This window comes from Cololabis saira, chromosome 20, assembly GCF_033807715.1.
Source record: "Cololabis saira isolate AMF1-May2022 chromosome 20, fColSai1.1, whole genome shotgun sequence".
Taxonomy (NCBI): domain Eukaryota; kingdom Metazoa; phylum Chordata; class Actinopteri; order Beloniformes; family Belonidae; genus Cololabis; species Cololabis saira.
Window position 1 is genome coordinate 4,784,117 of NC_084606.1, and position 23,116 is coordinate 4,807,232.

Genomic DNA, 23,116 nt, shown 5'->3' on the forward strand with positions numbered 1-23,116 from the left:
TCCTTCCTTCATTCCTTCCTATTTTCCTTCCTTCCTTCCTTCCTTCCTTCCTTCCTTCCTTCCTTCCTTCCTTCCTTCCTTCCTCCCTTCCTTCCTTCCATCCTCCTGTCCTTCTTTCCTTCCTTCCTTCCTTCCTTCCTTCCTTCCTTCCTATTTTCCTTCCTTCCTTCCTTCCTTCCTTCCTTCCTTCCTTCCTTCCTTCCTTCCTTCCTTCCTATTTTCCTTCCTTCCTTCCTTCCTTCATTCCTTCCTATTTTCCTTCCTTCCTTCCTTCCTTCCTTCCTTCCTTCCTTCCTTCCTTCCTTCCTTCCTTCCTTCCTTCCTATTTTCCTTCCTTCCTTCCTTCCTTCCTTCCTTCCTTCCTTCCTTCCTATTTTCCTTCCTTCCTTCCTTCCTTCATTCCTTCCTATTTTCCTTCCTTCCTTCCTTCCTTCCTTCCTTCCTTCCTTCCTTCCTTCCTTCCTTCCTTCCTTCCTTCCTTCCTTCCTTCCTCCCTTCCTTCCTTCCATCCTCCTGTCCTTCTTTCCTTCCTTCCTTCCTTCCTTCCTTCCTTCCTTCCTATTTTCCTTCCTTCCTTCCTTCCTTCCTTCCTTCCTTCCTTCCTTCCTTCCTATTTTCCTTCCTTCCTTCCTTCCTTCATTCCTTCCTATTTTCCTTCCTTCCTTCCTTCCTTCCTTCCTTCCTTCCTTCCTTCCTTCCTTCCTTCCTTCCTTCCTTCCTTCCTTCCTTCCTTCCTACCATATTTCTAATGTAACAGATTTATCCGCCCATGAACCTTGAACTCTAACTGGTTTTCCTCGTGTCTGCAGGGGCTGTCTGCACTGGTCGGCTCCGTACGACGGAATCGACCCGCCGCCTCAAGAGTACCGATCCGACACGCCAGGACACGACGCGGAAGACGAGGACGAGCTGGTACGGCGAGTGGAGAGCGACTCCATCTGCTCTCTGGGCATCACCCCTCCTCCCCCGGCCCTCTCGCCCACGCCGTCGTCCTGCGATAACGTCTCCACGGGCAACCAGGCGGGCAGAGCCGGCTCCGCCCTGGACCTGGAGTGGGACGACATCTTTGCGGACGAGGATTTCTCTCTGTCGGGGTTTAACCTGACGTTATCGAACGGCGCCGGATGCAGCCTCTCTCCGACACCGATGCCGCCTCGACACATCCAGGAGATGCGACGCAGCGCGACCAAGCTGGTCCGGGGTTCGTACGTAGAGGAGTCCGAGTTCCAGGACGACGTTCTGGTCTACGATCTCGTGGCCCAAAAAGACACGAAGGGAGCCATTCTGGAGCGGATCAAGGCGGCGAACCGCCGGTCCCGCGGAAGCATCTCCAAGGGGCCGCGAGCGTCGACGCCGGTGGTGATGACGACCACGATATCCACCCTGTTCACCACGACGGGGAGGACGGTGGTCGAGACCGTCAACAGCATCATGTCGACGCGGCGGCGGAGCGAGGATGTAGGGAACGAGGACAGGAGGAGGAGTGAGGCGTACGCCAAGGAGGCGAGGAGGAGGAGGAGCGAGGACTGTGGGAAGGAGCTGAAGAGAACGAGGGAGGAAGGAGACGATCCAATGAAGAGGATCGTCCGACAAGGAGAGCCACTTCTGTTCATCAACGGCTTCAACGTTGAAGATCACATCGACGACAAATTTGATGACTTTGACGAAGATGACGAGCAAAGCTACAACCTGAATGACTTTGAAGATTGTATCAACCACACACACACAACACACCAGCACATCAGCATCAACACACAACCTTCGGACGCACAACCGCTACCCAACGGACTTCACCAACCCGAGCCACAACACCTCCGTGTGTCTTCAATAGGGGTGGGTATTGCCAAGGAGCTCACGATACAATACACATCACGATACCTGAGTCACGATACAATACGATATTGCGATATCCAAATTTTACGATATATTGCGATATATAAAGTTTGCTGAAAACTGTAAAAAGCTTTATGGATCTTAAAATCCGAGTTGCACGTTCATCAGATTATAGTGACAATTCATGGGACAAACTGAGTCAAAACAATGTTTTATTATAACTATAAAAGCTAAAGTTACAACATATTTGTATATGTTTTTCACATTATTCCTCATCATATGAAATTAACATTACATTTAGTATGAGGTTGCTTTAATTATGTGGCAAATGATAATAAACACAAGAAAGATGGTACTTCAATGAAAAATAGATATCCTTCTTTCCTTCCTTGCTTCCTATTTTCCTTCCTTCCTTCCTTCCTTCCTTCCTTCCTTCCTTCCTTCCTTCCTTCCTTCCTTCCTTCCTTCCTTCCTTCCTTCCTTCCTTCCTTCCTTCCTCACTTCCTTCCTTCTTTTCTCCCTTCCTTCCTTCCTTCCTTCCTTCCTTCCTTCCTTCCTTCCTTCCTTCCTTCCTTCCTTCCTTCCTTCCTTCCTTCCTTCCTTCCTTCCTTCCTTCCTTCCTTCCTTCCTTCCTTCCTCCCTTCTTTCCTTCCTTACTTCTTTCCTCCCTTCTATTAAAAATAAAAATATAAAAAAATATAAATATATATATATGAAAAAAAAAATCGATATTCAAATTTTGAATATCAATATTCAGCTGGAAAAGTATCGCGATATATTGCCATATCGATATTTTTGCCCACCCCTAGTCTTCAACCCACGCCAAGTCCCCAACCCCGCCGGACAGCAGAGTGGCCAACAGCAGCAACAGCTTCCTGTCCCAGTACTACGAGCTCATGCTGTCGTTGGGGGCGGAGCCAGACTGCGACGACCCGGCGGACGACATGGACGCCTTCAGGAGCCGCGTCCGCGAGCTGAGGCGCAAGCTGAAAGAGGAGGACGGGGGGAACGAGTGCTGCTCTGACTTTGCGGTCGGCTGCCTGTCGGACGATGTCGAGGAGGAAGGAGAGGCCATGGAGGAGGAGGAGGAGAAGGAGGAAGAGGAGGGCAGGAGGAGCAGCACCAAGAGAGGCAGCAGTAGACGAGGAATCCCATTTACAGGTCCATCTCCGCATGATTACAGTCAGTAAGGAGCTTTGTTGTTACAGAACTACCTTGATGCCTTCATAAAGAGGAGCAGAGACGTCCCGTCTTCAGGGTGTTTTACGCATCTATCGTGAAGTTATCAGTCCTTGACTAAGTAAGGGATAACGCCCGACGGGGTGGACATTAACATAAATATATGGACGACGCGGGGGCGTGAACCAGTTTGCCCCCGCGTCGTCCTTATATTTACGTTATGTCCATTAGGAATGGGTGATATTTTACCGTTCACGATATACCGTCAAAAAAATTCACCACAGTAAGAATTTGTATCTCACGAACGGTAAAATATCGCCCATCCCTACTGTTTATCCATCAGCCGCATCGTCGCTGCGCTTTTCACTTCAGCAAATGTCAGTTTGACCTTTCGGAGACCACCAGCTGTCTAATTTAGAAGTCGTTCGTCAGTTGCAGCTGAGGATTCTGCTTTGTGCCTTGGTGTCGTCACCTGAACCCGATGATGGACTCCCCAGACGAGCAGCCACGGTAGTTGGATAGGTACCCTACCCTACCCCTACCCTACCCCCGCCCGTCTGGTGGCAACTTAGGCGCATGTTTGACTATTGTGACTTAGATGAGGAAATAGATGCAGGAGTCCAGTTAGTTCAAGGGATTCACATACTCTGGTGGAAATAATCTCCCATTAAAATAATCGGGTTGGAAAAGAAAATATTATAGAGCGACGACTTTCAAGTTCACAATGTGGAGTAATGGTTGATTTCTAAAAGCTTGACGACCCCAAAAACATCTCTGATGACTTTTCTGACTTTTCTGGTTAACTGGTTTCAGCCGAAGGTCCTGGTGTTGACCCTGATGACTCCCACGTGGGCTTGTAACCCTTTTCCACCAAACCAGTTCCACGGCTGGTTCTGGGCCAGTGCTGAGGTTGGAACCGGTTTGGTGGATAAGGGGTATTAGTGAAGTATTTGTCCTCCCTACTAACCCAAACTGTGCCAACACGCTGCAGGTCCGTTCATCAGCGTCCTGCTGTCGCGGCTGGAGAACCTTCTGGAAAACTCCATTGCCGTCAACCTGCTGGTGACGGGGATCCTGGCCCAGCTGGCGTCGTACCCGCAGCCTCTCCTCAGTTCCTTCCTGCTGAACACGGACTCTCGGAGCCAGTCCAGCGTACGCACTCTCTACCAGGTGACCCCCCGGACACTCCCCCGCCCGCGCACCAGTCGCTTCAGACTCCCTGATGAGGATGTTGACACTCTGACTGGCGTTACAGGTGCTGGCGTCGGTCAACGCCCAGGTTGAGCGTCACCTGGCAGCCAGGCCGGACTATCCCGCCCTGGTGACGCAGGCCTGGAGATTCCTGCTGGTCAAAGATCAGGACAGCAAGTTCAGAGGTCAGTAAACGCAGAGCAACACACGGCTCTGTTGAACTTTTAGCAGGAACACAATGAATCGGTCGTTTCCCGTCCGACTTCAACAACCTCTCACATGGATGTGGAGGAATCCTTCTCCGTTGCTCTTGACAATGTTGCTCCAGGTTGTTGGGTTCTTCGTTCATTCGGTCCCTACTGCTCTCTGAAGGTCCGGCCACAGCGTTTCGACCGAGTTGGGGTCTGGACTTTGGCCCGGTCGATCTAAAACCTTGACTATTGTTCCGTAGATCTGCTGGTCCGCTTCAGATTTTCAGCTTTCAGCTGTGTGGTCTCTAGAAAGCTCTGGTCTCCACATCATCGCTTTTCCACCTCCATGCTCAGCAGTGGGAGTGAGATGTGCTTATAAATACTGATTTAGATTTCCTCCAAGCGCGGTTCCTGGAGACTTGCTGCTGAATGTTTGACACGTGTGAATAATCCTTCTCTCTATAGAGGGCATGCATTGACGTCACTTCCCCACTGGACCACGCCCCCTTACTCGGGACCAGGCCCCTTTACTGGCACTGAGTGGCAAAAACAGATGCAACTAGTGGAGACGACGGGATAACAGCTGATTATCGGCTTAAATTAGCGTCAGTTGGACTTGACAGTTACCCCAAGAACCAGTGGTCCAGTCCATGGACATTAATATTTGGTACAATTACCAAGAACCAGTGGTCCATGGACATTAATATTTGGTACAGTTACCCCAAGAACCAGTGGTTCATGGACATTAATATTTGGTACAGTTACCAAGAACCAGTGGTCCATGGACATTAATATTTGGTACAGTTACCAAGAACCAGTGGTCCATGGACATTAATATTTGGTACAGTTACCAAGAACCAGTGGTCCATGGACATTAATATTTGGTACAGTTACCCCAAGAACCAGTGGTCCATGGACATTAATATTTGGTACAGTTACCAAGAACCAGTGGTCCATGGACATTAATATTTGGTACAGTTACCAAGAACCAGTGGTCCATGGACATTAATATTTGGTACAGTTACCAAGAACCAGTGGTCCATGGACATTAATATTTGCTACAGTTACCCCAAGAACCAGTGGTCCATGGACATTAATATTTGGTACAGTTACCCCAAGAACCAGTGGTCCATGGACATTCATGGACATTAATATTTGGTACAGTTTCCAAGAACCAGTGGTCCATGGACATTAATATTTGGTACAGTTACCAAGAACCAGTGGTCCATGGACATTAATATTTGGTACAGTTACCAAGAACCAGTGGTCCATGGACATTAATATTTGGTACAGTTACCAAGAACCAGTGGTCCATGGACATTAATATTTGGTACAGTTACCAAGAACCAGTGGTCCATGGACATTAATATTTGGTACAGATACCCCAAGAACCAGTGGTCCATGGACATTCATGGACATTAATATTTGGTACAGTTACCAAGAACCAGTGGTCCATGGACATTAATATTTGGCCACGAAACGAGTTTTCTGATATTTATGGACTTAATTTCTACGCCGGGGAAATACACGAAGCAAAGCTTGAAGGCTTACAAAAGTCTTGAGCTTGATCCGACTTCAAGGCAGGATTTGTTGTAGAAATGAAAGTGATGAGGACACCGAACTTTATGATTTGACCGTTTAACGTTAGCTACCCAAAAATCCAACATTACCTGATACAAAATGGGAACCACAAATCCACGTTTCTGTGTCTGGAATCCAGTTGTTTCTGTGAATTGCAGCGATCCATTTGTCTCTCTTAAGCTTATTTTTCGGCAGTCTGTAAAACGATAACTCTGATTTCTTGCTAAATCTATGAGTACAGTCGAACGCACAACAGCTCTTTCCCATTTTAGAAGTTTTCCAGTTGCTCAAACTGAAAGTTTACACTGCCACTGAGTCGTTCTGCCACATAGTGGGCGAAACCCGCTGTGAATTCGCATCTGTGACGTCATAGCGTCTTTGACTCCAGTTTGATCCTTTGACCTTGGTGTGCAGCAAGAATGGCACCTCTAAGGACATTGCTTATGTCTTTCCCTCTCCGTATTGGGTTAGCAGACACTGAAATGCTCCAGACCAGCAAACTGGACCTTCATAGACGTCTACAAATGTCAGCGATCAGTTCATCAAAGACTGATGTTTGGCATCAACTGCAGCTTGAATCCTACGGATGAGGAAAGGGGTTGCTTAGTATTCCCAACCAAATAATTGTTGTAATTGCTTTGTGATGTGAAGTTTTAATTGCCTACATTAATATCCACTAAATAAGCGAGAATGTTGCTGGAAACATGTCCTCAGGTTGTTTTCGTCTCATCCCGTGTTTCCTCAGAGTGCCTGGAGTCTCAGGGCGGCGACATCATCCTGGACCCGTCTCTTCCCAACGGCTCGGTGAACAACGCCCTGCCTTTGCCTCCTCTCAGTGTCTTGCCCCCCTGCCCCGCCATCCCCCCTCAGGCCAAAAGTCGAGTGTTCGCCATCATCCTGTACGCCGAGTTCCTGAAGGAGCTGGCGGCCATCGCCCAGGAGCACAGCATCGCCCAGGAGCACAGCATCGCCCAGGAACACAGCATCGCCCAGGAGCACAGCATCGCCCAGGAGCACAGCATCGTCCAGGAGCACAGCATCGCCCAGGAGCAGGGCATCGCCCAGGAGCACGGCATCGCCCAGGAGCAGGGCATCGCCCAGGAGCACGGCATCGCCCAGGAGCACAGCACCACCCAGGAGCAGAGCATCGCCCAGGAGCACAGCATCCCCCCTGACCGCAGCATCGCCCAGGAGCACGGCATTGCCCAGGAGCACGACATCGTCCAGGAGCACGGCATCGCCCCGGACCACGGGTGGAAGGAGTGACGGGACCGTCTCTGCTGCTGACGGGAATCGCATCCCGGTCGTCACAAAACACGCGCCCATGAACGTCTCTTGAAGTTCCCGGAGGTTCCTCGTGTGACAAGAGATTATTTATAAAAATGTTTTGAAGGAGATTATTTTCGAGCCAACAGGAATTTTTCTATGTATTTGTGGGATCTGTGCAAATAGTTTCCTATGTTTTCTAAAGTCTTTGCACTAAGTTGTTGTTTTGGAAGTAAAGAGGTTGTAGACTTGGTTGCACCTCAATCAGCTGCTGTTTCCAACCGAACTGTCTCGGGATGAACGCTGTACGTTTCTATCCCTGCAGATTTAGATGACAATAAAAACCTTCCTGGATTCTGTCACTTCGGTCTGTTTTGATCAACAACCACTTGTTTTCAACGTGTTTTCAACACCAGCAGTCTCCTGCTCAGGCCGTGACCTCACAGAGACCACCGCCCCGGCGGACTCACCCCGGCGGACTCGCCCCAGCGGCCAATCCGCCAGGATGTATGTTCGAAATATTGTAAATATTAAATATTCAGTGTGTTTACATGGGAAGTTTAATTCAGAATTTAAATTCAATCCAATTTAAAATGAGTAAAAATTACCATGTAAACACCTAATTCCGAATGAAAATGACCATTCCGAATTAAACTTAATTCTGAAATAAGTGGCTGGTTTATTCTGATTTTAAATCCCAATAGAATAATTCCAGATCATGTATCCACTCATTCCTCTTTAAATTAATTCCGATCTTTCTGCTTGTTCCCTCCCCCGTCTGTCTCCATGACGCTTATATTCCGCTGGGCTCGTTTTCCAAACAAAGTTTCAAGATGCAGCAGCAGTAAACGCTGGTCAAGAGCAGAGACCATTTATTTAATAAATAGAAATCATTAAAAGAACAGATGGAAACAGGAAACATCAAAATGGTGATCTTTTCAAAGTTGTAGCGGCTAAGTTAGTTTTTCTCCCGGTAGTTTAACTTCCGGTCCCCCCCCTATCCAATCAGAACCTTCCCAACCCCCAGCCCTGGAGAGGAATTGGAGAAAGACCATCAAACGTGTTTCCATGGAAACCTCAATTCAGAATTACTATTTCCATGTAAACTCCAAGGAAAATAGTTTAATTCTGAATTATTTAATTCGGAATAATTAATTCCAAATTAAAAAAACATCATGTAAGCGTGGCCAATGTATGTTCAAACCCAAACCTTCACGTTAAGACGTCATAACACTGACTGACATGGCGATGGCATCAAAGATGTTAGACTTGTTATTGGCTTAACTTCAACAAAGAAGACTTTGTCGACTGGAATCAGAGGAACCTGAGGACCAAGAAAAAGTCCCGTCATCTTGATAAGACCCCAGTAGGTAAGTAGGTATTGAGCTAAATGTAATACCGACTGGTGTCACTAATAGTGCACTCCGTAGTCTTGTGCACCAGGATGATGACACATGAACCTCGTGGGATCTGCTGCCCCCATGTGGTCAACGCTGGTAATGTTACACAGCAAATACATAAAAACTGCTGGCCAGAAAAAAATCCTCATTATTCAGACATGAGGTTTGAAAAACCTGTGGTCACCATGACAACAGTAAGGGACGGACCTGAAAGAAGCTCCTTTCAATCCACTAAGTAGGCTATCTAAATGAACAGCTTATCAGATCAATGTTCCAACATCAGATTCATCATAAACTCTGTCTCTCATTAAATATGATAGTTTAGCTCCCTGAGCTAGCGATGCTAGCGCAGGAGCTAGCGATATTTAAGAAGTCGTTTTTCCAAACAGCACAATGATACAAAAGTACCACGGGGGGTTTAAACATCCGCTGCCAGTCTGAAATGAGAGAAACACAGGGAAACAGATTGATTTGGTGAATACAGTTACTCAATGAGAGTAGGGGACTGTAGTCAATGTTGTGATGTTCCATAATCTGAGCTAGTAGCATATAGATGTTGAATAGAAGTGGTCCGAGAACGGACCCTTGAGGAACCCCACAGTTCTCTCAGAGTTTCCAATTGACACAAAAAAGGCCCTATCTTGCAAGTAAGATTGGAACCATTGAAGCACAGTGCCGGTAAGTCCCGGCCACTTTTCCAGTCTGCTGAGAAGAATGTTATGATCAACTGTGTTGAGCACTCAGATCCAGTAACACCAGATTTCACCAAGATTTTCGGCGTGATTTGTAGCTGTCAATGACATGGAGCCAAGGTGAGCGCTGATCTTAAGTGTTGTGAGTGAATTTATTAAGAAGAACGCGGGGTAGGCAGAGGTCCTAACATGAACCCCCCTCCGTGATTGTGGGTTGGCATGGTGTAGGCAGGGGATGGACGGGGGGGTAGATCAGGCTTGGCGGGTATATTGGCGTAGCGAGGAGCCAGGCCGCCGACACACATCCCCACCCCCAGGAACCCCCCCCCTGCACCAGGGCGGCCCAGAGCGGACCGACGTACCCCAGGTACCTGTGCAGGACGTACACAGGGGGGGGTCCCCAGGACCGGCACCGACCAGACTACCAAGACGGAGGCTTATGGCACTTTTCCACCAGCACCTAGTGTGCTCTGGTAATCTCAACTCGGCCTGGTTTCTATTCCACTACAATCAGCTCCTGGAGCAGAAGTAGGAGGTTGAGAAGCTGCTGTGACGTATTTGATTGTGTATCTAACGGAAGAAGACAACAACACTAAAGATGTAGAACCTGGAGGAGATGATAGATGTGCTGCTGGATCTGTGGCTTGTGTTTGATATCAAGTTAAAAAATGAGAGAGAGAGAAGCTTCAAGTGGTGACGCTTTTTGTCTCGGTGCTGCTGAAAAGTCAGCTCGGAGGAATGAGCAGCTATGAAGTGACAGAGCTCCTGGTTCCTTATCTGGATCTGGTCAGTGTTGTGCAAGTTCCTACTTCTCATGAACTAGTTCAAAGTTCAGTTCACATAGTTTAAAAATGAATCATTCACGTTCATAGTTCACCATTTTCATTTTGAACTAGTTCAAATTCAGTTCATTTCAATATTTTTAGGTGAAAAGTACGAATGAAACGCCCCCCACCGTATACCAGTGGTCTTCAACCCTGGTCCTCAGGACCCTGTCCTGCATGTTTTAGATATTTCCCCTCAGAACCCTGATATAAATGACTGTCATTAACAGACTTGTGCAGACCTGGATGACAAGCTGATAACAGCCATTAATTAGAATCAGGTGTGATGATGCAAGAAAACATGTAAAAAATGCAGGACAGGGTTGGAGACCCCGCTGTGTACAATCATGTATTAGTCTAGACGGGATGTCCCAAAAAGTGAATGTAAGGAGCATTTATGGGTACAAGTCGGGAACCGGCCTACTTTATATATTTCAAGGGTGCTGAATCCAAAAAAAACGGTACCCGAGCAAAATTTTGAGTTTTTGACCTTCTAATTTGCATATAAAAATGGCCGCCAAACTGCCTGTCTTTTTCAGTCGTTGGACCATTTTCCCCAAGTTTTTTTGTAAGTAGGCATTCAAAGATGATGAATTAAGTGTCTAGATCTATAGTCTAGGGTCAAACAAGGATATAGTGGAGGCTCAGAGCCTTTTATATGCAAAATACCAACTTTTAAGGTGAAATTAAGCATTATTTTTATCATTTTTTAAGGCCGACATAAATATTCAGTCAATATCAATCTTAAATGTTCCCAGTGTATATATGATATGTGATGTATTCCATATTACATAATAACTAAGAATAACACCATTGCAAGTTGTCTGAGAATTCATTTTTTTTATGCAAACAAAGCATAATGCTCTTAATTCAAACATCGAAAAACCCAAGTGAATAGGGGAAAAAAAAAACATGAAACTTCCCTTGAACAGTTCTACAGATTTCGTAGTTCCATAGTTCCATTAACATTTTTCCATATAGTTCAATTCCATATAGTTCCATATAGGTCAATTGTTTTGGTAAATTGTTTTTATACCTTTCTAGTTTGCTTGTGTGCCATTTGTCTTTGGAATTTCATTTTGATTAGTATTTCTTTCTGCAGTCCTTTTCCAAGTTCTTTGGTTACCCATTGCCTTGGTAGGCTTGAGGACTACAACTCCACATTTAAACGAGGACATTGGTCATCACTCTGACATGTACACATTGCAGTGCATAACAGCCCCGATTTTCAGCATTTGGCTATAAGTGGCTATAGGTGGCTGCAGGTGGCTATAGGTGGCTGCAGATGGCTATAGGTGGCTGCAGGTGGCTATGGGTGGCTATAAGTGGCTATAGGTGGCTGCAGGTGGCTATGGGTGGCTGCAGGTGGCTGCAGGTGGCTATAGGTGGCTGCAGGTGGCTATGGGTGGCTATGGGTGGCTATAGGTGGCTGCAGGTGGCTATAGGTGGCTGCAGGTGGCTATAGGTGGCTACAGGTGGCTATAGGTGGCTGCAGGTGGCTATGGGTGGCTATAGGTGGCTATAGGTGGCTGCAGGTGGCTATGGGTGGCTGCAGGTGGCTATGGGTGGCTGCAGGTGGCTATAGGTGGATGCAGGTGGCTATGGGTGGCTATAGGTAGCTGCGGGTGGCTATAGGTAGCTGCAGGTGGCTATAGGTGGCTGCAGGTGGCTATAGGTGGCTGCAGGTGGCTATAAGTGGCTATAGGTGGCTGCAGGTGGCTATAGGTGGCTGCAGGTGGCTGTAGGTGGCTATAGGTGGCTATAGGTGGCTGCAGGTGGCTATAAGTGGCTATAAGTGGCTATAGGTGGCTGCAGGTGGCTATAAGTGGCTATAGGTGGCTGCAGGTGGCTATAAGTGGCTATAAGTGGCTATAGGTGGCTGCAGGTGGCTATAGGTGGCTGCAGGTGGCTATAAGTGGCTATAGGTGGCTGCAGGTGGCTATAAGTGGCTATAAGTGGCTATAGGTGGCTGCAGGTGGCTATAGGTGGCTGCAGGTGGCTATAGGTGGCTGCAGGTGGCTATAGGTGGCTGCAGGTGGCTATAAGTGGCTATAAGTGGCTATAGGTGGCTGCAGGTGGCTATAAGTGGCTGTAGGTGGCTATAGGTGGCTGCAGGTGGCTATAAGTGGCTATAAGTGGCTATAGGTGGCTGCAGGTGGCTATAAGTGGCTATAGGTGGCTATAGGTGGTTGCAGGTGGCTGCAGGTGGCTATAGGTGGCTGCAGGTGGCTATAGGTGGCTGCAGGTGACTATAGGTGGCTGCAGGTGACTATAGGTGGCTATAGGTGGTTGCAGGTGGGTTCCAGAGCCCAAGCTATGTGTGGAGGTGAGCCCGACTATCTCTAGCCGGTATCTCTCAACCTCACGCACAAGCTCCGGCTCCTTCCCCCCCAGCGAGGTGACATTCCATGTCCCCACTGTGAGGGTTTTGGTCCAGGGATTGGGTCGCCGAGGCACCCCGCCACGACTGCTACCCAGCCCACATTCCACCGGCCTTTCATGGACCTTCCTGCGGGTGGTGGGCCTACAGGAAGGCGGGCCCACGTCGCCGTTTCGGGCTGAGCCCGGCCGGGTCCCACGGGCAAAGACCCGGCCACCAGGCGCTCGCCTACGAGCCCCAACCCCAGGCCTGGCTCCAGGGCGGGGCCCCGGTGACGCCGATCCGGGCGACGTAACGGTCCTTGTTTTTCTTCTTCTCATCATGGTAGTGGTATTTTGCATATATATATATATATATATATACATAAAAAAGGCACTGAGCGTCCACTATATCCTTGTTTGACCCTTGACTATCGATCTAGAAACTTAATTTCCTCATCTTGATTGCGTACTTACAAAAAATAATAGGAGTAAATGGTCCAATAACTGTGCAAGATGGGCAATTTGGTGGCCATTTTAATATGCAAATTAGAAGGTCAAAAAACAAAAATTTCACTCGGGTACCGGTTTTTTTGGACTCAGCATCCTTGAAATATGTAAGGTAGGCCGGTTCCCGACTTGTACCCATAAATGCTCCTTACTTCTTATAAAAGGCCTTTTTTCTGAAATCCGTCTAGACTATATTGTCCTAGTGGCGTTTCAACTTTATTCAGAGGCTGTAAATCTCCAACACTGTAGTGGATTATCAATTTGTCTACCTGTTACTGGGAAATCAGACCTCTTGGTCTTTCTGGGAACTTTTTTTATTGTTAAGGACTCGCAGATATTTTCTCACACTGGACGGATGCTTTAACTCCACATGACGTTTCAAATTTGAAGTTGACGAGGCAGACGTTCTGACTTGTTTTCTCAGCGCAGGGGGACATAATTTGCACAGAAAGGTTAGGTCTTTGGGAGACGATGTGTAAAATTCCTGCAGATAATGATAAGGATCATCATCTGACGGCTCGCTGACGCTGCGTCTGCAACGTCTCTTCACCCGTCAAGGCTGATTTGTGGTTCCGCGTTAAATCGACGGCGAAGACTACGGCGTAAGGCACGCGGCGACGCGAACCATACGGTCCGCACGCCGCGTACCCTACACCGTAGGTTCTGCGTTGGTGTAACGCGGAACCATAAATCCGCCTACATTCGTAAAGACTGCACCGTGCTCGTCGAGTATTTTAAATGTGCGCGCCGCCCGCTGGTGAAATAAGAAGGATTATTCCGTAATAATTGGACCTAAACACTGAAGCTGCAACTCACATAATCTGAACGGTTCAAATTCCAGTTCATGATCTGCAGAATGAACAAGTTCACGTTCAAGTTCTTTATGTGTAAATATGTTGCGTTCAGTTCAACGTTCTCACAGAAATGAACGTGTTCAATGAACGCGTTCATTTGAACGCGTTCATGCACAACACTGGATCTGGTGGTTCCTTATCTCCATCTAGATCTTTTTAATTCTCTCCCCAGCACCAGGTTTATGAACATCTGCACCTCAGAGTTGGATCACCAAACAGACTTCTGCTGCCGTTGCTGGTGGAATAAAATGAACAAGAAGCTCCGTCAGAGTCTCTTTCTCTGATGTCACATCCTGACTCAGACGTCTGTCTCCAACCCCCCGACCAATCGGTGGCCTGTAGTGTGATGACATCACAGCCCGAATCATCTGCTTAGAACCTCGGCAGAATAGTTACAGAGAAGTATTTACTCTAGTTAGACCCTGGTGGAGAAGAACCAAACCGCGTCGGGCTGAGTTAAGTAGGTACTGGTGGAAAAGCGGCAATAGTCGCGCTTTGTTTTTGTTATCTGAGGTTGGACTGGCAGCCGAGGAACTGCTGGTGTAGAAGTGCAGATAAGGAGTAGCGGGTTTATCTCCACGGTGCTCAGCTAGAATGCTTCCCAACGAGGACCAACCGTCCGTTGGTCCTCGAAGGAAAGTTGCAGCTACTGATAAGAACCCATTGAGAGAAAGAGAATGAAGATCCTCCTTTCTCAGGGCGGTTCCTGTGTCTAGGTTTGGTTATCTGTGTGTGGATGTCTGGCACGGCTTCAGAGCAGCAGAGTTCCTCTGATCAGAGAATACATTCATCTGATTCTCTGTACGTCTGTTCAAAAACCCACAGCTGGAGTTAGACGTGATGGTGGCGGTGACGAAGGTCTTCTTTCTGATATGGGCCATCGGTGAGTGGAAGAAAAGCCCGGACTGTTCGTGTTTAAGAGTTTATTGTGTATTTGGTGAGAAATGGTCAATTTACAGCATCTACAGCCTACGAATGACAATGACTGCGTTTCCAGCATCAATAACCCTTTTAAAACACGAATATTGGCAATAACCCGAATTAGCACGGCCATGTAAACACCAATAACCCCTTTGAATAACCCGAATTTGCTCATATTCAGGTTTTAAAAAACCCCAATATGAGCCCTGGGTTACTCCTTTTAAAACCTGAATATTGGGTCATGAAAACACCAGACGGAATATCCCCATCAAACGGAACAGGAATTAGTTTTCTGCACATGCTCTGTCCACAAGGAATCCTGGGCCCTCATTTATCAACCGTTCGTACGCACAGATATGTGCGTAAAGCGTGCGTACGAGCATTCCCACGCAAAGTATGGTATTTATCAACATGTATCTGTGCGCAGAAACACGTGTAAATATACGCACAGCTCCGACCATGCGTACGCACAAAACCTAGTGGTAGAACAGTAAAACTACAAATAGAACCCATTAAAAGAGTCTCAAACTTTACATGTGAAGTTTGAGATCGCTGAACTGTGACTGAACGGGGAACATGTGCACATGTTCCCCGTTTCCTCCAATTAATAAAAATTATCCATAAGACATCAGACATTTTGAATAATTGGTGTGACAAGCTATAAAAGACAGCTTTGGCAGGACGACCTGAAAAGAAAATACAAGTACCATGGCTTATCTTGCAGTGTTGGAGGATTTGCGCTCCGAGGGAGCGCGTTTTCAAAGAGCGCACTGATCTGTTGATCTGTGAGAGACGGAGCAGCTGCTCAGCAGGTACCGCTTCCCCAAAAACATTCTGAGGGATTTATGCCGTGATTTACAACCTATAATGGAGCGAGAGACAAAACGCAAGCCATCCCAGTCACATCCAGCTCCTGTCCACCCTGGGATTTTTTGCCACCGGAACATTTTGACATATGCGGCATTTCGCAGCCGACACTAAGCAAAATCATGCCGGCAGTGTTGGATGCAATAATTTCTCTGGCCATAATTTACACCCAGTTTCCATACACACATCACCAAATCGAAATTAAACGAGGATTTCATGCGATCGCCGGATTCCCAAACATAATTGGAGCTAGATTGCACCCACATTGCCATAAAAGCACCATCACATAATGAATTCAGTTACGTGGACATGAAAGGATTTCATTCAATCAATGCACAAATAATCTGCGATGCAACTATGTCTCTGTTGCCCGTCGTTGCCCGGTGGCCTGGAGGAACGCAACACTCATTTATTCTGCAGAACAGCTCGGTTGGTGTTTGCACCTCCAAGCAGGAGCTTTTGACTCCAACCAAATCTTAATTTATGGATAATCTTCCAAGAAATATATCAAACATGGTCAACATAATTATTTTACTAGGTAAATATCACATACATAAATGCAAATGGAATAACAGAAAAACCCTCCATTGTACATCTGAAAAATGAATGTAAACTGTACTTAGCGGCCAGTGTTTCTCAATCCTGTTCCTCATGGGCCCCTGTCCTGCATGTTTTAGATGCTACCCTGCTTCAGCGCACCGTGATAAAAGTACCTGTGTCATCAACAGAGCTGTGCAGACATTGGTGACAAGCTAATTAGGACCATTAATTAGAATCAGGTGTGTTGGTGCAGGGAAACATCTAAAACATGCAGGACAGGGTCCCACGAGGACCAGGGTTGAGAAGCGTCTCTAAAACTAATCCGTGAAAAAAACGATATTGCCAAAAGCTTATATGAAACGATGTCTTTGTTTCTTCATTTTTATTAATACACTTCCCATAGCTTGTCAGTAAATGTATCTTTTTTTTTTTTTTGCTCTCAACCCCCCCAAATGTTGAATATTTGTAGATAATTGATTATTTTGTTTCGTTTGCCTTTTGTTGTAAACTACAGAATTTTGTTCAATAAAGTTTGTAAACCTCCAAGCGGGAGCTGTTGTTGCTCCATATATGGTCAATTGGAGGCGTTTCTGAATGCAAATGACGGTAACCATGCACGAGCACGGCAGTTTAGAACAGGTGGGATTTATCATCACTGATGTGCGTACGACCAGCGTCCGCACGTTTGATAAATCCGGATTTTTTTGTACTTACACACATTCTAAATTTCACTCCTACGACAGAATTTAGGACCTTTTCTACGCACTGTTGATAAATGAGGCTGGTCTTTTGAGTCCAGGAAGTTCTTATAAACACAGAGATTTCTTTTTCTCTTTTTTCATATTTTTTCCTCTTTTTTCCTTTCTTTTTTTCCTCTTTATCATTTTCCCTTTTTTATTTTTTTCATCACTTTGTTCCTTTTTTAATCTCTTTTCTCTTTTTTCCTCTTTTTTCATCATTTTTTTCTCTTTTTTCTCTTTTTTTCATCTTTCTTCTTTTCTTCCTCTTTTTTTCCTCTGTCTTTTTTCCTCTTTTTTTCCTCTTTCTCCCTCTTTTTTGATCTTTTTCCTCTTTTTTCCTTTTTTTTCCTTTTTTCCCTCTTTTTTTCCTTTTTTCCCTCTTTCTTTTTTCCTTTTTTCATCTCTTTTTTTCCCTTTTTTCATTTCTTTTTTTCCTCTTTTTTCTCTTTTTTTCCTCTTTTTTTCCCTTTTTTCAGCAAGTTCTTATAAACACGGAGAAACCAAGACCAGGAGGAGACTAATCACTTCATAAATGTAATGAAGGATATGAACATTTCTGCATTTGTAGACGGTACAAAGTACCGGGATAGAAGATTTACAAGAAGGTGAGAGAAAAGTAGAGCGAAGCAGCATTTGTTTTGAATTTGGATACAGGAAGAAGAAGCAGAAATGATGATAATATCGTCATCACGTTCTCCGTGCGTCGCTGGTTTGATCCAGATATCCCGAATGATTAATTACCATGGAAACGGAATATTCCCAATGTTTCAGTAACAGGAATATTAGCAATAACCCCAACTTTGACTGCATGTAAACGTAGTCATTGAACCGCTGTGAACTGCTTCATCTTAACGAGCTGTAGAAGTACTTTTGTTTCCGTACTGAACCTTTTGGAAGCGTTGCAATGAAAAGGTAAAATGAAGGAACGAATAAAATGTTTTCCCCATTCCAGCAGGGGCTGAGGTCGTGGTATCGCAAGGTGCTGATGCTGATTCTGATTACAATTATGAAGATTATTCATCCAGCGGGGACCAAACCGATCCATCAGCCGATGAACCGGACCCTCTCCAAGCTCCACGGCTGGATGGAGAAATCCCCTCCATGTTATCCTCAGGTAACCCGACGGGTCGTCCAACCAAACCCCTTCATGTTATCCTCAGGTAACCCAACGGGTCGTCCAACCAAACCCCCCCATGTTATCCTCAGGTAACCCGACGGGTCGTCCAACCAAACCCCTTCATGTTATCCTCAGGTAACCCAACGGGTCGTCCAACCAAACCCCCCCATGTTATCCTCAGATAACCCGACGGGTCGTCCAACCAAACCCCTTCATGTTATCCTCAGGTAACCCGACGGGTCGTCCAACCAAACTTTAACTCTTTAATGTTGGCAGAACTTGAACGTTGCTGCCGTTCCCAGAAAACACATGTATGTATATTAGTCCTGTCAGGTGATTAAAATAAATTAAACTAATTAATTACAGGATTTATAATTAATTAATCTAATTAATCGCATTATAATTATTACAAATTATATTTGTTAAAGGTCCCCAAATAAAGAATTAGAATTCTAGGACATTACAAAATTGCAGTGCATGACTAATCAATTGAATACACTAAGGGCCTGATTTACTAAAGGTTTGCGTGTGTAAAAACGTGTGCAAACTTGACATCACCCGCAAACCAAAGTGCCAGCTGATCTACTAACAGCGTGCAAAGACGACTGCGTCTCTCAAATGCGCAAAATAGCACACGCTATGCATTTAGTACTTTTGCCCTGATGAATAATCAATATGGGGCGTACCCGGCAGAAATCGCTAAATACTGGGAGGGGAAGATGCAAATTGGTCCATTTACCAAGCGCAATGAGATTTACCAAGCCTGAAAGTTTTTGCGGGGATTGTGATTGCATCTGTATTTAATACGTTCGAAAGGAAGGTGCTAATCTGCCCAGCATTACGCAGGGATGCTTTTTGGTGCCTCTCCACCTGTAAAAGGAGAAATATTTTATTTGAATGTTAAATCGAGTATTATTCAGCAAAAGGTTGCCACAGGAGGCACATTCATTTTTTTATTTGTGAAAATAAATAAATCACGTGTTTTCATGGAGAAAAAAGTGTTTCTCATTGTGCGCCTATACTTGTTCTGCAGTCATACCCCGGTGTCGTGCCGTATTCAGCACCCCTGCCGTGAAAAGCACCCCCTCGTCTGACAAAAATTATATTCTCATTCCGTGTCAGGTTCTGTTTAGCGTCCAGTTTTGTGTTAATGATTCATGTTTAAATGCGCTCATGGATTCCACAATAGTCATACTTTCCCACAATCACAGTCACAGATAACAAAAATGGGGTAAATGGTTATTGATGTCATTAATTAATAGCCTGCTTACTGTGTTGTCTTCCATAATATTAAATATATATAATATAAACTCCTAAGAATGTGTTTGTGTGAGTGTGTATATATAAATATATTGAAGTGTCAGTGTGTTGTTTTTTTTCTTGGTCTACTTATCATTGAATATACGAGGGGGTGCTTTTCACGGCAGGGGTGCTGAATACGGCACAACAATTTGCCTCTTCCACTAATATCTCTAACTCCAACTCGTCAAATTTCATTTTGCGCTTGCGACTATATCCTTCTTTCCATCCACTCTCCATGGCGCAAAGTTTGCGCCGCAAACCGTAAGACGCGCAACACCTCATTTAAATACTGCTGTTTGCACCTGTTCAGTGGTGAAACAACTCAGCACCGGGCCCCGATGCAAGATCATTAAACCGGGCCCTGCCCATCACAATGCAAAACAGACACGCTGTGATTGACGCAATCTCACAGCAGATGCATCACCATTCAAATGACAACGGCCACTACTGACAGCTTTAACCCTTAACACAACCACAGCGCAGATAGATATGTTTAAAAAAAAATCCCATATATATAGCACATATAACCAACAGCATAACGCACATGGTGCGCCGGTGTGCGACAGAACACCGGCTGTGCCAACAGCTGAGAATAAACCCACACAGCGCACAGACTGAAATTTGGTGGCACGGCGGCACACCACAAATGAAAACATCATAAACACATAAACACAAACAAACTAGTGATAGACTATCACTATAACAAATATTAATAATAATGGGTCATTACTTACAATTACAGTTTGACTTTCCGGGCCTTCCGCTGGGCAAAGTCATTAATTAATTCCTGACAACAGATCAACTCTCAAGCCTGATTTATGGTTCCGCGTTAAATCGACGCCGTAGGGTACGGCGTAGTACGGCGCGTGTCGCCGCGTACCCTTCGCCGTAATCTCCCCAGGTCCTGCGCGTGCGGGCCCTGGACACGTGCGGGCCCCTATGCAGTCGCATTGTCTGCATATATGGTAGTTTCGCCACTGCACCTGTTATCAATTGCGCACGCAATCTTAGTTGATCACCCGCAAAACACAAAACAACAGCACGTGCAAACTTTTTCAGTGCACACGCAATTTAGTACTCTTTATTTAGGATCTTAGTAAATCGGGCCCTAAGAAGAGAAGATTTGAAATCCACATTTTTATTAAGTGTGTTTCCAACCTGATCTCACAAAAATCCGTTAAATGCCCACGACCTCTCACCACTATTTTCCGTGGCACCACCACGGAAATGGTAAAATTCCGTGTGAGCTCCACGGATATTGTTATGTATGCGAAGTCAATAGGATCCGTTGTCGTGTTATATACACAGATTATTACATTATTATTTTGTATATATTATTCTTTATTATAGTGGCTAAGTTATGAGTTTGTGATGCGCAAGTTACTGTTTGTTACTGTCAGTTTGTAAAAGCAAGTTTTTAACGCTGTTTTAACAGTGTTTTTATGGTGTTTTGATGATTAACGTTTTAAAAAACATATATCAATTGAATATATCTATTATGTAGTGCATCTGAAATAGTAACTACATTTTATAGAGATGATGTATGTTAAGGAATTGTAAATATGTTTGTTTATTTAGGATACTTTATTTAACATCATGTAACTGACTGATGTAATAATCCGTGTATATATTACGACAACGGATCCCATTGACTTCGCATAGTACTATATCCGTGGAGCTCACACGGAATTATACCATTTCCATGTTGGTGCCACGGAAAATAGTGGTGAGAGGTCGTGGGCATTTCACGGATTTTTGTGAGATCAGGTTGGTTTTAATGGTTTCCTCCTCTCTCCTGGTCACGTGTCTAAGGCCCCGTCCCAATTCTCCCCCTCGCCCTCGTTTTCTTCCCTACCCCTAAATTTTGCGCGTTCCCGTGAGGGTAGTGGTCTCCCAATTCCTCTTTTCACCTAGGGGGAGGGGGCATAACGAGGGCTAGGGGCTGAGAATAGCCCCTTCACAGGGAGGGATTTCACATGCTGACTTCGCCAGCGAGGGGTTATAAAAATTTCCCAGAATGCTTTTCGTCGTCATTTGCGGACTGAATCACAGACATTTCTTAGTGAATAAATCAATATTTTGAGTTAGTTTCTGCATAAAAATGCATTTTGATTACATTTCTAGCGAGAAATATACATTTTACTTTCATAATATTCACTCAGTGAATGTACATAATCACTTTTTTGTCCGTTGTTCGCGAAGAATCGCGCCAGGCTGTTAGGTTACGCCGTAGGCTACGTAACCTACGCCGTAGGCTCTGCGTCGATTTGACCGCCGACCGAGGACAAACATCATTTGCAGACTCGTCTCAGATTGTGACCCAGGGAGTAAGCATTTTTTTGTGGGAAATAGAGAGAAATAATCCTGTGACTCGTCAGATTTGTTTTGGATGTTTCTGATATAATAGTTTTCAGAAACCACAAAGCTGTTATCTGGGTAATTTACACACTTTCAGATAAAGCTGAAGTGAAGATAGCGGAGCTGATTTATGGTTCCGCGTTAAATCGACGCAGAGTCTACGGCGTAGGTTACGCGGCGACGAGCGCCGTACACCGCGTAACCTATGCTGTAGTCTCTGCGTCGATTCAACGCGGACCCATAAGCTAACAGGCGTAGCTACAACTGTTAGATTTCATCTATTAAACCAACATCTTCCTAAATGATTTATTTCAGCCAGTGGTAATTCTCAACAGAGCTGCAGGTTTCTCTCCCGGGACGACGGCGCTGGGTTGACCCGGCGGACACGTCTGTTCTCGGGCTGCTGCTGCTGTTACCATGGTAACAGCTGCTGCTGCTCCTCGGGGCCAGCGGCTCTTCTCATCTCCGAAAATGTCGAGTCAAATTTCCTAACAGCCGTTATTTGGATAAACTGAGCCCCGGTTGGGGATCTTAACGGTTACTTTTACGCCTGAAAAAATATTAAAACATAATAAAGTGCCATATTAACAGCGCTACAGCTGAAATTAAAACAGCTTTTGGCTCTCAGCTTCCTGATCAGGGTAGGGATGGAAACGAGGGGGAGTAGGAGAAATGGGACAGGCACCTGGGCCAAGTGCCCTAGATCTCAAGTGCCCTAAAATCTCCCCCTTCTTTTTTAGGGGGTAGGGAAGAAAAGAAGGGCGAGTGAAGAAAAGTAGGGGGAGTATTGATATTGGGCTCCTGGTCACGTGTCTGAGTGTTTTAATGGTTTCCTCCTCTCTCCTCGTCCACAGTGGCTGTTTCCCTGAGCGTTGCTGATCCGGAGAACGTGGCCGCCGTCGGGCTGCTGTCTGCCCTCTCAGCTCTGCTGGTGCTGGGATGAAAACGGGCCATAAAAATGCAGACATTTGAGTTGTAGGTTTGTTTGTAGGCCTGCATGTGTTACCATGGATGCTCTGGTCTGCAGAGGAGACCAACCTCCCAGTTTTAATTGAATTGTAACGTGTTTTCTTTATGATAATAAATTTGTTGAGTTCATTGGTTGAGTTTATTTCGATCCTACAGATTATTACGAATAAGGGTATTTTTTGTTTTTGTTATATTTCCTTTTGATATGTGTGTATGTATATATATATATATATATATATATATATATATATATATATATATATATATATATATATATATACATCCATCCATTTTCCGCCGCTTATCCGTTCCCGGGTCGCGGGGGCTGCACTTGCCCAGACTTCTTTCACCCCCGACATTTCCTCCAACTCTTCCTCCAGCTCTTCCTCCTCCTCTTCCTCCATCTCTTCCTCCAGCTCTTCC

The 23,116-nt window shown here is 45.5% G+C and overlaps 1 protein-coding gene and 1 long non-coding RNA gene across 4 annotated transcripts in view; both read left to right on the top strand.

The window, feature by feature from the left end:
- LOC133420128 (FHF complex subunit HOOK-interacting protein 1A-like) overlaps positions 1-7,727 on the top strand; it is a 49,518-nt gene extending 41,791 nt beyond the window's left edge. For 2 of the 3 annotated variants that reach the window (XM_061709713.1, XM_061709714.1), the window contains 5 exons: positions 810-1,833; positions 2,643-2,994; positions 4,004-4,182; positions 4,268-4,388; positions 6,721-7,727. In XM_061709713.1, coding sequence (XP_061565697.1) covers positions 810-1,833; positions 2,643-2,994; positions 4,004-4,182; positions 4,268-4,388; positions 6,721-7,241 — 2,197 coding nt within the window. In that variant the 3' untranslated portion in view covers positions 7,242-7,727. Of the gene's footprint in view, positions 1-809; positions 1,834-2,642; positions 3,020-4,003; positions 4,183-4,267; positions 4,389-6,720 lie in introns of all 3 variants that reach the window. The other variant, XR_009770580.1, reaches the window with a different exon arrangement.
- A 10,206-nt stretch (positions 7,728-17,933) lies between these two features.
- LOC133420149 (uncharacterized) lies at positions 17,934-22,822 on the top strand. Its single transcript, XR_009770582.1, has 2 exons — positions 17,934-18,061; positions 22,579-22,822. It is a non-coding gene; the product is annotated as an uncharacterized LOC133420149 (long non-coding RNA).
- The last annotated feature ends 294 nt before the right edge of the window (positions 22,823-23,116 follow it).